The sequence below is a fragment of the Rhinolophus sinicus genome, linkage group LG03 (assembly GCF_036562045.2).
Source record: "Rhinolophus sinicus isolate RSC01 linkage group LG03, ASM3656204v1, whole genome shotgun sequence".
Classification (NCBI taxonomy): domain Eukaryota; kingdom Metazoa; phylum Chordata; class Mammalia; order Chiroptera; family Rhinolophidae; genus Rhinolophus; species Rhinolophus sinicus.
In genome coordinates, this window is record NC_133753.1 from 34,914,304 (window position 1) to 34,931,026 (window position 16,723).

Here is a 16,723-nt window from a genome sequence, read left to right on the forward strand (position 1 = left end):
GCTCTCTGCTGCCCTCATCCGGCCATGCTCACAGCGGCTCTGGCCCTGTCAGGGACGCACAGATTTTAGATGGTGGGCCCATAAGATGAGATTTTAAAATGGATCAATTTGAAATGGAAGTTAAGTGATCCTATATGGTATCTATTTGCCTTTGATGAGATATTTGGTCCTCACGGGCACAATCAGCCAGGGGCTGAGCATGGGAGTGGGCTAAGATCACAGAGTTTCCTTATGGGGGGGTCTCTTCCTTATACTGACATCTGAGCTCTTATTTACAGCACTACCTTTCTCACTAGCAAAGGCTGAGCCCGTGCAGCAAGGCGCTGCCCAGTTATGCAGCTCTTAGAGTTGAGAAGTGAGCTGCCCAAACCAAATTAATCCCGGAGAAGCTCCCAGTATGGTACAGGAGACAGGGGCGGTGTTGCAATCCAGCCTGAGGCCGCTAAATAGTTCAGAGGTCTGGCCAAACAACCACATCATCACGTGGAGTGGGAAACCTGCAGTCTCATCTACAGAGGGATCATTTTCTGGGCCTAAATCAGTCCAAGTCATCCCTAAATGACATGTCCTGGAATCACTGAAGTTCTCATTATTATCTGTACTCTAATTATGATTGCATTCTGATACAAACTAGTGCTGTGGGCATTTTATGTAGATAAGGTTTTTGTTATAGGGTAACAAAAGTGTAATCCAGATTAAAGGAGAGAGATTATAACTATAAGTAATTTTTGAAAGTACAGGAGATAGAAGAGACTGATAAGAGAGAGTGTAAAAAGAAAAGGGAAAATGTTTAAGTACAAAAAACAAGAGAGGTGAAGTTACAAGGAAGGAATGGTTAATAGCATCAAGTACTGCAGAGGTTAGTAGAGTGAGGGCCCCTCCTTTCACTGGGCACCCCTGCTCACCAGTGGGACCTGAATGTGTGTGTGAACATTCACAGTGGCCTTATATATCATTGACTAAGATATTGTTACACAGAGAGATGCCTACAAACGTTCATTAATATGCAGATAATGCATTCATTTAGCAAATGTAGAATGCACGTTTTTAAGTGGCTGGAGTTCAATAAAATCTTTTAAAGTGCAGTTCAGAATCTTAAACAAGGGTTTAATAAATACTGTTAACTGACTTGCTGACTTAAACCAACATCAGTACAAAACAAAAAGTTTATGCTGCTATAGCTCCCTGAAACAGTACAGCATGAAATCTTTATATATAAGGAGTTAGATTAATTACTGAAAGTCATTATATCCACAAAAGTGAAACTGTTACATATTTACACAGTGATATAGAAACCTAAATTAGTAGTTATCCACTGAGTTATAAATCTAGCCAGCTCTATGCTAGATGTTATGACTTATCAGGTACATGAAACATTATATCTGTCCCCAGGGAGCTTACACAGTCTCTTATATGTTGTTTCGTGGTGCTTTAAAGTTATTTTTTAAATTGTAAATGTCTTGTATCTATAACCAGGTTGAAAGCTTCTCAAACACGAGGACTGCATCTTTGATGCTTTGGAGTCCCTATTTGATAAATGTTGTCTGATGTCAATGGCTAATTCAATTGCTAATACATAGGTAAATAGTATGACTCTATAATGATAATGCTATAGTGGCAACAATCTATTCACCAAGCAAGGTTCGATAAAATAGGACTTTTTAAAACTGAAAAATATAGCCCTTTTATTTCATAAAAGAAATAAGGCTAAGAAATATTGAAAGATAAACAATTAGAAATATGCAATTCTCTTTGGCTAAAGAAATGAACAAAGGCTATGTTGACGTATTATACAGGTATACACCGTTTTTTGAAACTTTGATTTACACCACTTCACTTTTATGAAAGACCTACATTAGTACCTGTTTTTGCTAACCAAAAGAAATTTGAAGAGAATTTTCATTTTTATGAAAAAAAGGCGAAAAGCAAAAATAGCACTCAGTGTTTGTTTTGTACTGAACTGTTATAGAGGCTTCAGGCACTGGTAAGTGAAACTACACTGTACATGTGTTATTTCTACTATACATATGGTGTGTATTTGTCGTATTCCTGCTTTCACTATATGTTAGTATTATTTTAGGTTTCATGTGTTAGTTGGTATGATTTGGTAGGTTATTTTTTAGGTCTGGGAATACTCAAAAAAATTTTCCCATCTAAATTATTGGTAATTGCTTCTTCACTTTACACCATTTCGGCTTATTTCGGCTATGAAAGGTTTCATAGGAACACTCTACTTTAGAATAGCGGGGAAATCTGTATGTCCGTTCTAGCTCTACTCCAGTACTTTTTATTTAAACGCTAAATCATTGGCTTTAAAAATATTAATAAAAGAGAAGTCAGTGCTTAAATAAAACTACTAGATATGTAGCACACAGAGCAATTTAAAGCACTTTAGTCATTATTTCTTAACATACATAAAAGATCAGAGCTAAGGTGGCCAAGCTTGTAGTACACTAAAAGTAAAAAACAGTCCTTGAAATTCTGCCAACATACATTTGATTTTTCTCCTTAAAATGGATCAAGGTTATTTTAATTAAAACTAAGTAAACAATTGTTAATGCTTATCAAAATCCATCAAAGCTATCTAATTGACTGTCAGGCTGACATAGTTACCTAAATGGCTTTTTAGTCATATTGCTTTTACATATTTTTTGCCCACTAATCTACTTGTTTTGTAAAGAGCTTACGATAAGTTAAAAAGAAACAAAAAATTTAAAAAATTCTGTTTAGAGTGAGTGAATATAAATGAAAGACGGAAAAAAATTATTCATGCATCTTGCAGAGAGACACCATTCAATTTTTGCACTTGAAAAAAATCAAGGCCTCTACTTGTTTACATGGGAACTGTGATGAACGCCTTTTATATCTTTATACATAAAAATCAAGTATTGTGGTTAAGCAAACAGTGGTAACTGCTGGGCAAATGGATGTATTGATACAAAAGAAAGTGTTTTGAAAAAATCTCTTTCTTCCTTCCAAAGAGCTTCTCACACTTTTCCGCTAAAGGCCCTTGAGGAGCTTTTACTCACAGAAGGAAGGAAGAGCCACATTTAATAGAAATCAGAGGGCTTGGTTTAAAGTAACCCATAATAATCACACACTTTACTTTCTATAAAGTTAATGCAAATTTTGCATTTCACTCTATAAAAAAAATCAGAGTTTATTTCAACAATGACTGCAAGTAAAATCATCCTCTAGATGAATATATCAAGTCCATGCTATAGTTTTATGTGTTTCCTGGTCTCTTTCCACACACACAAGTTTGCCATATGCTTCAAGGTTCTAGGGCAATCTTTGGCTTGTTCATGGGCTTCTCAATTTTGAGAAAATGATTGCAGAAATGTGAAAGTAATAATTAGCAATATTTTTCTGCAAAGGCTTTATTTCTTTCATTCTTTTTTTTTTTTTTTTCTGTAAGGATCATTTGTTTGGCTGTACCCTCTAGTTGAGGCAATACAACCACTTTCGCGGGTCTACCAGGAGGTCTTGAATCTGAAGTGTGGATGCCTGCTTCCTGCTCCTGTTTCTGGTGGTTCTCTCTATTTTTGTCTAAATGGACTTTCACCTGGATTACTGGGTCTTAAGTGTGCCTCATATTAACTCAGAGTCTATGTGCACCCTGACGCTAACTAGCTCTAGACAATTTGGTTTGACTTTGATTATGGAACCTCCAAGAAATTTGCTAGGCAGCCTTCTAGTATGGTGTTTGCAACATGCTGTTGCCAAGCGTGCTTTGCCATTCCTTCTCTGTTCTAACTTCTCACCCAATATTAGAATCTAGGGCTATATCTGGTCCAGAAATAAAACAGTATAAACATGCATAAAACTAGTACTGGCCCATAAACTTCTAAATTATATTCTGCTCTTGGACTAAGGGAAACTGGGTGCAGAACAATGAAATACCATGTTTTTAAGGTTGGCTCACAGCAATGATGTAAACAGAAAAATGTTTAGGTGGTAAAGTAGGTAACTGCCAATTTACAATGGATGAATATTCTATGTGAGAAGTATTTTGAAAATGGGACATTTTAAGATTTTTATAAATTGCTATTTTGGTTGATGATTCTAAGAATCCAAAATTGTTCTTAAAGCTATAAGTCAATTTCAAACAGATTTACCAGTCATCAGATTGAGTGCCTTCTTCAAAGTGGATATTTCCCACAGTCTCCAACTCAATTAACAAAAATGGGATCAATAAGCCATGACTTTTCTTCTTTTGCTTTACTTCAGTTTGATAAATTGCTTCAATTCTATTTAAGAAAAAATATATAAAGCTATTAAAATGATCTAAAATTCATGATAGATTTTTTTTTAAAGCTGCTGTTAAAAATACTAGGTTTTTGTCAATGGTTAAAGAAAGCTTGATGCTAATAGTTAAACCATGGAAGTCATTTCTATTTTTGGCAATTAAAATCACCTCAAATTTTGTTACCCTCATAATAAGTGAAGGTTAGAAGACTCTCCTGCCTCCACCACTTGTGGCTCTCAGATCTTAAACAAGTCACATTTTTATGCTAGCTTCTCAGTAAAATGACAATATTAATAGTACCAACACAGAGTGTGGCCGGTTAGCTTAGCTGGTTAGAGCAGGGTGCTGATAACACCAATGGTTGCCAGCTCGATCTCCACATGAGCCACTGTGAGCTGCGCCCTCCTTAAAAAAAAAAAAAAAAAAAAAAGTACCAACACCTGGAGAAGCTTTTCTTTGAGTATTACATGCAAAATGCATGCATAGCTCTTAACTAAGAGTTTGGCACACGATAAGAGCTCAATAAATGTTAGTTATTATTTTGTTAGTATTATTACTGGGCAAACTAACTTATCCACTTGGTGCCCTAGTAAATTACAAAATTCACAGTATTTACTAAGTCTTCTTGCTTTATGTTTCTATTTGATATTCAACCTGAGTTTGTTTCTATGTGATTCCAGACAACTGTGTAGGTGCTTTGCCCAGTCTCATCTATGTCGTGAGATTTTATACTGGTAGCAGCTAATGTTAAAAAAAACTAATGTTTTTAGTTTGCAGACGTGAGAGTAGTGATGTGACAGGAAGCCATTCAGGGACAGTTCACTGGTCCTACTTAAGTATTGCCTCTGTAAAAAACTATATGACAGGTTTGAACCAATGATGCCTATCCTCTACTAGGAAACACATTTCATGTTTTATTTAATACTATAATTCTTTTCACTCCTGAAGGAGGGAACTGAGCTCAACAGAACAGTACATTCTCATGTTTCAAATCTGAACAATTAGAAAATTTACTAAACATACTCATCTAGTTTTTTGTTCCAGAATGTTATCCTTTCTTGCAAAGCATTTAGTTTGGTCAATATCTTCTGTTGAAGATTCGGTTCTTCTGTGACAGTTTCACAGTTCTTTGATTTTTCCAGCTCTGTTACTTTATTGTTATTGGATCTCTCATTGTGACCTTTGCCAGATCCCTTGAGTTCAGCCAGTTCCCGTTCCAACTGTTGAAATCAATGTACCAGAGAGCAAAAATTTTTAGTTGACTTTATTAAATATATAGTTAATTTAAATTAACAAAGTAGAAATCTAGGAAACAAATAGGCCAAACTTCATGAAAACATGGCCAGCATGTGATTATAACTTTGGTACAAGTTCAGTCAGCCAATTTCTCTTGACCAACTGAAAGATAATCTTAAATATTTCAAGTATGGCAGTTCTCTCAACTGAAACTGAGAAAAACAAAGAAATAGTCTTTTAAATATTATTGATGAGTTAGATTCTATTAAAGCCAAAATAAAATTACAATGAATTCTGGTTTAGGTATAAATAAAACATTTAAACTCCAAAGAATGTGACTTTTATCACCTACGTTTCAATTTTTCAATATTTTTTCATCTACTTTGGTATTCTAGGAAAAAAATTAATCATAAAAAATACACAACGGCACGTATATATGGGTGCACATTTTTCCTTTTGTCTCAGTCTCCTATATGACTCAGTAGAGCAATGTCTTTATTTAAATTTTTGATATTGGGGTGTTTTGTTCATAATGAACTTTTTTTCATTGTTTCTATTTTTTTAAATATTGCATTAACTATGATTTATCTTGATTACTGAGGTTTTTGGGCCCTCCCTTAAATTTTGGGCCCAGGGCAAATGAATCACTTGCCTCATCGTAATCCCACCCAGCCTTGTAGGATTTCAGGATAAACTGTACTATACACACAGAGATGTATATAAATAGAAATTTATTAATTTTCTTTATTCCCTCCTCTGTAATGGCTACATCCAGCTGTTAAAAAACAAATTAAGCTTATTTATAAAAACGTCTGTAGTTTATATAATCTATAGATGTTATTTTTTACACCTGTAGGTTTTACTTAACACATGTATTTGCAGATGAAAATGGCAGATATAAAATGATTTCCATATACTGGTTCTCTTGTGGGTTTTATTCAGATAAATACTCGTATATACAAAGTTCTGTTTTGAGGTAAATAATCCTTAACTTTTCAGGGTCTACTTTTAGTAAAGGAAATCTAATTTATTCTAAATTAAAGAAGCACACATAATATAACTACTAAAGTGTAGCTCGATATAAAGTTTCTACCTTGTGTACCTTAAAAAGAGTAAAAGGACATTTTAGCACTTTAGACAAGAAAATGAATTTTGAGCACAACCTACTGGTGTCTAATAAAAATGCAGCTGAAATAAGTCTAAAAGATCTCTGGATCATATTGAATTAATTACACAGCTTTTCAAAATTTGTATATATTAACAAGCCTATACCTTGTTGAACTGAAGCTGTCTAAGCACAGAGTGAGGCTTAACTAAGCAGCTGGAATCAAAACATTTAGGGGACAAGCTTGACTTGAAACTCAGTATTAATAAAAAAAAATAGTATGTGTGTATACATACTACAAAATTAAAAGATAATGCTGTTTTATCTTCCAGTTTTCTTAAGATGTGGCCATTGAAATTTTACAGTATTAAAGCTTACATTTTTTTTCACAAAGCTGAATAATTTTATTCGTTCTTCCGGCAACTTCTGTAATTTACATTTTCGATCATTCAGTTTTTCAAGGTCTTCATTGAGATGCCTCTGAATAGTTTTTATACGCATGTTGTAATACATTATTTTTTTCATTGCTGTGATCTAAAAGTGAGAAAAACCCCAAAGATTAGCTGAAATAAACAGCATTATAGGTAATTATTAGTGATATTATATGAGTGAGATATGTTATATATAACAATTTGAAAGTTTTGTAAGCTCAATTACTAATAATGATGATGGTTGAAATGCTAATGGCTACACAGAGTTCTACATTTAAACTTAATAAGCAAAATATAAAATTCCAAAGATTTTCTTTGCAGTTAATATTTCAAATGTGAGGCATATTCTCATTTATTTCCAGGATGATGATATAAAGAGACTATTGATAGAATTCAATTTACAAAATAGTATCACTGAGCTAATGAATCAGTACTACTAAAACTATAATACTACCAAATATATAACTACATTTTTCCTATTTGGTTTATGGAAAAAGTAAAGAAATTAAAAAGACTTAAAAGCAAATGTAACATTATTTAATTCAATTTTTAAAAGCCTAGCTAAGAATAAGATTTATTTTTCCCTCAAATCTATAAAAGGATGCCCTAAATGAACTTGTTTTAGATTGAACAAATTACTAAATTGTCAACCTAATCCAATTATCTTTAATTCCTTAATACCAGTGGATCATGCAGTATTAATAAGTTTATAATGATAAATTGATTAAATCTACCATTAAGAATACAGTAGCTAAATAGGCTTGTCAACTACATTAGTCAAAATGAACTAGCAGAGGAGAAATCAGGTACACTTTTAAAACGTGTCCAGGTTTTAACTGTTTACCTGAAATAATAACGTCATTTCTTTTTATCAGGAAATCTGTACCTCAGATAAGTTGGAAGACTTATACACTATTCTGGACATATATTTTCTATAGACACAGGTTCCTGTTATGTGATTTATTTAGTAGAGATTTAACAGTCAAGATCCCAACAGAATTATTTGGCGTAAAAGATAGAATAGAAACAAGTATATGACATGATGAACAGGCCTAAAGACTTCCCTTTCCCATGCATATTATGAAGTTCTGAAACTGAAAATCACTAAATTCCTCAGTAAAAATAAGGCATTCATAACACAGAACTGTTAAGGCAACAACAACAAAAAAAGCTGTTTTAGAATGATGATTAATGGATAAAAATTTCTAATAAAGAAGAGCTTATTTCTGAGGTGCAACTTAGTTAGAAGAAAGAACTATAATTAAGGAAATGGAAAATGGTGTTTCTTGATTTTTCACCTATTTGGAAAAAAGAGAAAAATCCAATAAAAAACGCTTTGAGTCAGTGGTAGATAAAAAAAAGAATTCTTAAATTTAATATAACAAGAGAACATGCTGGTGGAGGTAGGGCTGCTAGATAAAATATAAGATGCCAAGTTAAATTTGAATTTCAGATAAATAACAAACATAGTAGTCTCCCCTTATCCATGAGTTTGTTTACCATGGTTTCAGTTACCCATGGCCAACTGTGGCCCAAAAATATCAAATGGAAAATTCCAGAAATAAACAATTCATAAGTTTTAAATTGCATCTCTTTGTCCAGCGTATCCACACTTTACACACTCTCCACCTGTTAGTCATTGAGTAGCTGTCTTGGTTAACAGATCAACTGTTTCGGTATAGCAGTACTTGTGTTCAAGTAACTGTTATTTTATTTAATAATGGCCCCAAAGTGCAAAAGTAGTGATGCTAGCAATTTGATGAGCCAAAGAGAAGCTGTAAAGAGCTTCCCTAAAGTGAAAATGTGGAAGTTCTTGACTTGAGGAAAGAAAAAATATTGAATGTTGAAGTTACTAAGATCTATGGTAAGAACAAATACATCCATGAAATTGTGAAGAAGGAAAAAGAAATTTGTGCTAGTTTTGCTGTCGCACCTCAAACTACAAAAAGTTATGGCCACAGTGCGTGATACATGCTTAGTTAAGATGGAAAAAGCATTAAACTTGTGGGTGGAAGACATGAACAGGGAATGTGTTCTGATTGATGGTAAAGTGTTGTGCCAGAAAGCATTCAGCCCATATGAAGACTTCAGCAAGGGATCCCTTGAAACAAGTGACACCAAGCCACTTCTGCAAGCAAGGGATGGTTACACAGATTCAGGAATAGGTTTGAACTGAAAACATAAAAATTACTGGAGAGGCTGCATCTGGTACTGAAGAAGCTGCTGCCACATTTCCTGCAGAGTTGAAGGTAATTAGAGTTCAGTACTATCCTTGGTTTCAGCATTTGCTGAGGGCCATGGAAAGCATACCCCACGATGGGGGCAGGGGCGGGGGGTGGTTACTGGTTACTACTGTAATGTTTTAATACCATACTTATTAAACTTATTTATACTAAAACATTATTTATTGTTCATCTGAAATTCAAATTTAACTTGGCGTCCCTAGGTGGGGGACAAACAAGATTTAAAATTCTGCTTTTACTTTGTTTTTAAATTTTATTTTTGAATAATATATTCATGTTTCAAAAATCAAAATGTTGAAAGACGTACAATGAAAAGTCTACTTCCACACTCATTTCCCATGTGCTCAGCGACCCCACATTCCACACATAACAACAGATTTGTTTCTAGTGTAGCCCTCCACAGTTTGTTCTACTTTATTTTTCTATTTTATTAATAATACACCTATATATGTATATAGGAACAAAAATTGTGATACTTAACTCTTCCTAAATAAACTCTTTCAAAACCAATTAGGGTGTCATAACAATAAATATGAGTTATCAATCAGGGTTTTTTACCCTTGTTGTTTGAGAGTATGTATACCTTTGTAGGCTATTTCAATTTGCTTTTTGTGTTTGGACTTTTCAGAATTAATGTCAGTCATTTTCAATAACTGGTGAATTGTCTGTTAGGGTAAAAACTTTTTTTTTTGAAAGTTAGACTATAATGCTAAATTCAGTTGCAGAAATACGCTCAACTACAGTTTCATAGTGATTATTTTTATAGTACTTAACAATTAAAATGGACTTTTATGCCAATTAATTCTTCGGATCCCCACAATAACCCTGTGAAGGGCAGGTACTGTTTGCATTATCATTATTTTAATAGTTTATAAAACTGAAGCTTTGAGAGGGGAAAGGCCTTGCCTAAGTGATAAGATAGTAATGGACGCAACCGTGGCTTGAATCCAAGTCTTCTGATTTGAACTCTCATGTTCTTCCCTCTGTCCCATGCTGACTCCCTGGTGGTCCTCCTGGTAGGTCCTGACTTTACTTGCCATGTACAGTTTACATAATCCACTCCACAGTCATGGATGGAAACTTAAAGAATCAGCAATACTCTGTTTAGGAGTTTATCACATTAGAGAATTGCCATAACTTGACACAACTTGTCTTCTTATGAATGGTAATAAAGCATCTTGGAAATTTATTGGATGGTTAACTGAATGAACAAATGGGGCTAAGGGGATATCTCACTGAACTGAAAGGAGAGGTAGGAATATAATATGGAAAGATGACTAGTAAACACGGCGGCTCCGTAGGTGCTCCATTCTGAAATCACAGAGCCTCTGGTGGCGCGTCAAAATAACTCCTTTGCTGGGAAGTTCACCATTGGTGGCAGTCCGGGAATAGTTCTCTTCAAGATTTCAGAGATCAAGATTTTGGCATTGTGGGTGGTTCCGCTCCTACTTCCAGGGAAGGGCAAATCACCTTTAATTAGGTTAAAATTGACCTAATCCTGGCATACGACCATCAACCATGGATACTTTCTAATTTTGATATGTAATATTCCAAATGAGAGGAGGTTATACTTGTTTCATTTCTACTTTATTTAGCCTTTATTGATTTTCATATGTATAGCACTAGTTCAATGATTCTTAACACTGATGGTAATTTTTCAGATTTCCTCCTCTTAGTTTTTGTATAAATTACAAATTTTCTGTTATTTCACCTTCCAGTTCTGGCATCAAAATTGAGATCCTAGTACTAAAGTTATTATTTGTATATGTTTGGATGAAACATCCAACTCACTGGGGCAAAAGTCGAAATGGTAACAAGAACTGACAAGATAATACTACCTACCATATGTGGACATAGCCAGAAAGAAGAGTTAATGAAACTTAAGTCACTGATACCCTATTAGAGACGCACTTACATCTGCCAGTTCCTTGATTGGCTTTGCTGACACATCAAATGTATCAAGTCTTTGAAGGCAAGGCAAGTGATACAGCACATGTGTGGAGTAATTATACAGCAGACAAACTGGATTGGTTTTATATTGAGGATCATTCAGACATAAATCCTTTAAGTGATGAAGCCTGGTTAAGTTAGTGAGGTCCTAAAAACAACGGCAGCAATAATGTTCAATTAATTAATTGCAACTGTCCATATCCAAAGGAGGCTTTTGAACACTTAAGATTACCATAATGTCATGTAATGCATTCTAATTGTGTGCTTAAATATGTTAATATGAGGTGGATAAAATGTTTTTCTCTAACAAAACGCATGCTAAATACATGAATGGAACAGAGCATCAGTAATTAAATAGCAGACTCTGTATAACTAGGCATTTTAAAATCACTTTAACACAAAGGTCAAAGAATATTTACCAAATCATGTATTTCACCTGGAACCTTGGAGCCAGTCCATTGAGCACGTGTATTTATTTAGACAACTTTTTCTCCTCTGCACAGCTCTTTTCTAACAGGGGCCTCCAATGTAGCTGGAGATCTCCTACTCCCTTCACCACCATTCCCCACACTGACCACCCTAGGAACACTGCTCACCTTTTCCTCGGCCTCCACATCTGCTCTTCTCATCAAAGGCTATGGGACCTATAACAATCACCACTGAGTTCCTGATTTTCAGTTATTTAAAAAATATTTTTGTTTTTTTCTGTAAATGCCATTTCTACCTAGTAAGGACAGCAGAAACCTAGCTTTCTCCTGAGGGCCTCCTTTTTCTTACAACTGATGGAGGGGGAGGGGTTGCTAATGCACTTCTAGATGGTTTTTCCTTAACATCTTTTATCCTGAAGTTTAGGTCATCTTTATACCTTCCTTTATTTGGCATCGGGCCCTTGCTTCTCTTCAGTCTTGTTTCTTCCTTTTTAAAGCTTAATATTCTATGTTGTAGCTACGCTGAACAATTCCAAGTTTCAGAATGTGCCAGACCCCATCTTATCTTTAGACCTTCATCCATGCTGCTGTCTTTGAGTGGACTAGATTTAACCCCAATTTCACCTCTTACTCTGTTAAGACTCAACCTAGGAATCATCTTCTCTGGGAGCTTTGTTTCATTGCCCAAGCTTGGGATAGATGCTCCTCCTATGAATTCTCTTAGCCACTGGGCTTACCTTTGTGATACAATTTACCACAGCCTACCTGCTTGTGGACCCACAAGTCTGTAAGCCAAGGGTCCATGTGGGCTTTGGCCCTCACTCTACGAGCTAAGAATGGTGATTACATTTTTAAAGTGCTGGAAATAAAATACAGAAGAATATACGACACAGGCCATATGTGTCCCACAAAGTCTAAAATATTTTCTATCTGGTCTTTTATAGAAAAAAATAGCCAATACCTGAGATAAACTGAGAGCAGGGTTTGTGTCCTGTTTAACACTGCATTCCCAGCATTCAGTATTTAGTAACAGGAGGCACTAAGTAAATACGTGAATTGAATCAAATGATTATTACTTTCTACCAACCTCCAAGACATCCTCACCTCTCCCTCAATAACAGCATTATTAGGATGGTTCTTGGAGTAGAAGAGTGCTATGGTGGGGTTGGACTTGCAAGGATGCAATGTTAGTTAGGGGAGTTAAGGGAAATCCAAAGCAAGGACCAGGAGACATTAGTTCTGAAGATAAAATACAAATGGAGTGGGGAAGCCAGTAGTGACGTCAGGCTGCCAGAGTACAAAGTAAGACAGGGTCCGGTGGCCAACGTGTGTCCACTCTCTCTGGATAAGTGAGAACTTGGCTCACTGTCAGGACCCATGACAGGAGTGGGACTAGGCAGAGTTGCTCTGAAAGGGAAATTTCTGGACCGAGCTGTGCAGAGAATTATTGGGTCAAATTCTGCAGGAACAAGGAAGGCAAACCGCGGATTGTTCCGATGAGGAAAGACACCCTTTGATTGCTGGGAGCTATGTTGAATTTGACCACCAGTCTGGGCTAGGAGATGCTGCACTTTGAAGTCATACACAGGAACCCCCCCACTTACACACAAAAGTCAGGTGACACTGGAGTCATTTTCACCACTGAAAAGCAGTGTTGGGGTACCTGGTATGGATGGAAAGTGCCACGGAAGTTATTCCATCACTACCAGGATAGTATCTTTGTGGGGTGGATGGAAAGGTTAGAGACAAAATTCAAGATAATAGTGTTTCAGGAACATGCCAAATATGAGAATAGTAAAAGTTGCTGTGAATCACCTTCCATTTTTTTAATGATAAAGAGACATTGTTATTATAAAGAGCCTTTTTAACATCATGCCATGCAATGACTTTTCACAATAACCTTATTTTTATCCCCATTTTTTGATGAGATTGACATAATTAAAGTGATAGTAATAATAATACAATAGCATCTCTGTTGAGTGCTTACCATGGGCTAGTCATTATTCTAAGAACTTTACATTATTATTTCTCTTAAACTTCACGTTACGGCCGTATTATGCTGCCTCTGGTTTTGGGCGAAACTGACAGGTACTTCTGCCTGTGTAGTCTATACTCCTCACCACCAGAAGGCTGCCATGGCTAGCAAGGGTGAGATAAGCTTCTACATGGCTTCTTGGCAGGGAAACCCCTTATCCTCCCAGCATTCTACCCTTATCTTCTCAGTCTCAACTCATGATTCTCTTCCTTCCTCTATTCCAGCCACACAGGATTTCTAGTTTCTTGAATTTGCTATTCTCCTTTCCACCACTTAGGTCCTTCACACCTTTGCCCGAACGCTCTTTCACTAGGTAACTCCTTACTCATGTCTTATATATTAGTTTAAAGATTACCTCCCACAGTATTCTGAGTTTTTCTTTCATAGCTCCCTCTGATCTCTCCTGCTATTACTCACATATACCCTTTGATTTCTTATCTCATGCCTTTGTACATACTATTCTCCCCATCCTAGAATGCCTACCTGCCACTGCCTAGAAGAGCCTCCTAAAATGCCTGTTGAAATTCTGTCACCCCTTCAAGGTTTACATCAAATATGTCCTCTTGATTTTGACCAAGAAAATAAAATTTTGTTTAAATCTCTTTTTAAAGTGCTTATAATATCCTGCCTCATCCCCAGCTTTTTGGTGTTTTATAGTCTTCTCTGAGTAAAAGAATGCCTATTTTAATACTGATTAATTCAAAATTATTTCTATTATAAATTTACTCATCTTTCTTCAGTACTGTCAAGAGGAAGTGTTTGAATATGCACCTTCAATCTGACACTGTCAAAATTATGAATGCCATGTTTTCACCCACATTATATGCCATAAACATTGTCTCTCAGTTTTTTCTCTTTTATTCAAGTACTTGACAAGTATTTATTGAGATTTATTATATGGCAGGTACTTTTTTAAGCATTGTGGATATAGCAGTGAGCAAAACAGGCAAAGTTCCTATACTCATGGAAGCTTGTATCCTAGTAAGGGAGGTGGGTAAGTGCCAAGAGGAAAAATAAAACAGGGAAAGAGTGATGAGAGTGCTTCAGAGTGGGGAGGGTAGTAGGGTTGCTTTTTCACCTAAATTGGGCAGAAAAGGCATCACTAAGAGCATAACATTTGAACAAAGTTCTGAAAGAAATGAGGAAATGAGCCACGAAGAAATATCCCATACATTCCAGCAAGTCCAAAGGCCCTGAGGTGAGTGTGTGCAAGGAATTGTGAGGAGACCAGAGCAGCTGGAATGCAGTAGGCAAAGGGAAGAGTGGTAGAAGCTATGGTCAGAGAGACAGTTGGGGAACTAGATTATTTAGAGTCTTGTGGGCCATTGTAAGAATTAGCATTTACTCTGAAAGAGATGAGAAGCCAAGGGAGGGTTTTGAGAGGAAGAGTGATTTGATGTGACATATTTTTAAAGGAGTGGGCTGCTGTGTGGAGAACAGACTGATAGTAGTGAAAGGGTAAGCACAGGGTGACGTTTTAGGAGGCTTTTTTATTTTTGTCAGTAATGCAGGTTAGAGATGATGGTGTCTTTAACCAGGTTGGTAGTGATGCAGGTGGTAAGAAATGGTCAGACTTTGGATATATTCTAAAGATAGAGTCAATAGAATTTGCCGATGGATTGGATGTGGAGTAGGAAGGAATAAAAGGAGTCAAAAATGACTCTAAGGATTTTGGCTTAAGTTACTAGAAGAATAGAGGTGCCATTTAGAGAGGTAGAGAAGGCGGCAGGAGAAGGTTTAGTGGAGGCGAAATCAATTTGAGATAGGATAGGAGACATCTGTAGTTTGGGGGACCTGTTAGGGAAAGTAGAGATACCAATTTAGGAGTAATGAGTAGATAAAAGGTGTTTAAAGTCATAAGACACAAAGAGATTATTTAGAGAATAAAAGCAGATAGAAATGAGAAAAGATCCCAGGATTGACCTGGAGGAGTCCATTTTTTATATGTTAGGAGAAGATGAAAACCAAAAAACTGAAGAGGTATAGCCAAGGAAGATCGGAAGAAAACTAGAAAGTGCTATCCTAAAGCTAAGTAGTTATTTGTTTGATTTTAATAGTGTCAGATCATTAGGGCCAATTTAGTCGGCTGACTCTCAGATTTCCAGGAGTATTGTGTAATCCAAAATAATTAAATTATTTCTTAAAAGGGGGCTCTTTAGTTCATTTTTTTCCAATAACATGGTTCATGATCCAGGTTAATAAGTAAAAATGAATTATTCCACTTTAACATACCTTGAAAGAACATATCTGATTACCAGAAAGGTTTAACCTTTCCAGTTGTTCATTGGGATCAAGACATCGACCTTTAATTTAAAAAAACAAGACGAAAGAAAAATTAAATTTCTTGTTTTACCTCCTGTTCATATTCTCTCATATTTCTGAGTTGTGTATGGCCATCATTTCTTGCATGTAAATAAGACTAATAATAACACTATAATTAGTAACCACTGATTAATGAGTGATATATTCACATCTTATAATCACATCCTATAAAGATTTAGAAATGCTTTGCAAAGATATCATACAAAAAAGTATAAAAGAAAGACATGTACTTTTTATACTGATAAAATATTATTGTAGCATTAGCTCACATTCCAAATGAAACAACACATACCAATGATGCTTATTAGATTTCCAGCAAGGTTGAGATCATTTAAATTCTTCAAAGTTTGCAAGCCCTAAAAATTTAGACAATATATAACTTAGGAGAAATCATTAAAATCTATATTTATAAACCATTTGATCAATCTTGTTAGTACACTAGGTATTCTGAGCATTGAGCACACAAATAAGTGAGTGCCTCTATGAAGCCATCTTTGTTTCTCTGAAAACTGGAGAGAATTATTGGAGGAGGGAGCAGGGAGGGGAGTGGAGAGGAAAAAAGGAAGAGGAACAGGAAAACAAACACATTACACAAGTGTGTTTATAATCTTAGGCAAGTTATATATAAAACTTCTCTAAACCTCATTTTTAAAAAATCTCCAAAGAAGAAATAACACCTTACCTCTCAGATTTGGTGTGAGGAGTACAGAAAACGATGTATATG

The 16,723-nt window shown here is 35.5% G+C and overlaps 1 protein-coding gene across 2 annotated transcripts in view; it reads right to left on the reverse strand.

Moving 5' to 3' along the window:
* LRRC9 (leucine rich repeat containing 9) overlaps nt 1–16,723 on the reverse strand; it is a 98,979-nt gene that overhangs the window by 73,161 nt on the left and 9,095 nt on the right. For both annotated transcript variants that reach the window (XR_012494668.1, XM_074327409.1), the window contains exons 5-10: nt 16,292–16,355; nt 15,910–15,980; nt 11,180–11,362; nt 6,969–7,124; nt 5,273–5,469; nt 4,119–4,250 (exon numbers count right to left, since the gene is read on the reverse strand). Coding sequence is in view for 1 of the 2 variants with exons in the window: in XM_074327409.1 (XP_074183510.1) it covers nt 4,119–4,250; nt 5,273–5,469; nt 6,969–7,124; nt 11,180–11,362; nt 15,910–15,980; nt 16,292–16,355 (803 nt within the window). In the remaining variant the exon portion in view is untranslated. The remainder of the gene's footprint in view (nt 1–4,118; nt 4,251–5,272; nt 5,470–6,968; nt 7,125–11,179; nt 11,363–15,909; nt 15,981–16,291; nt 16,356–16,723) is intronic.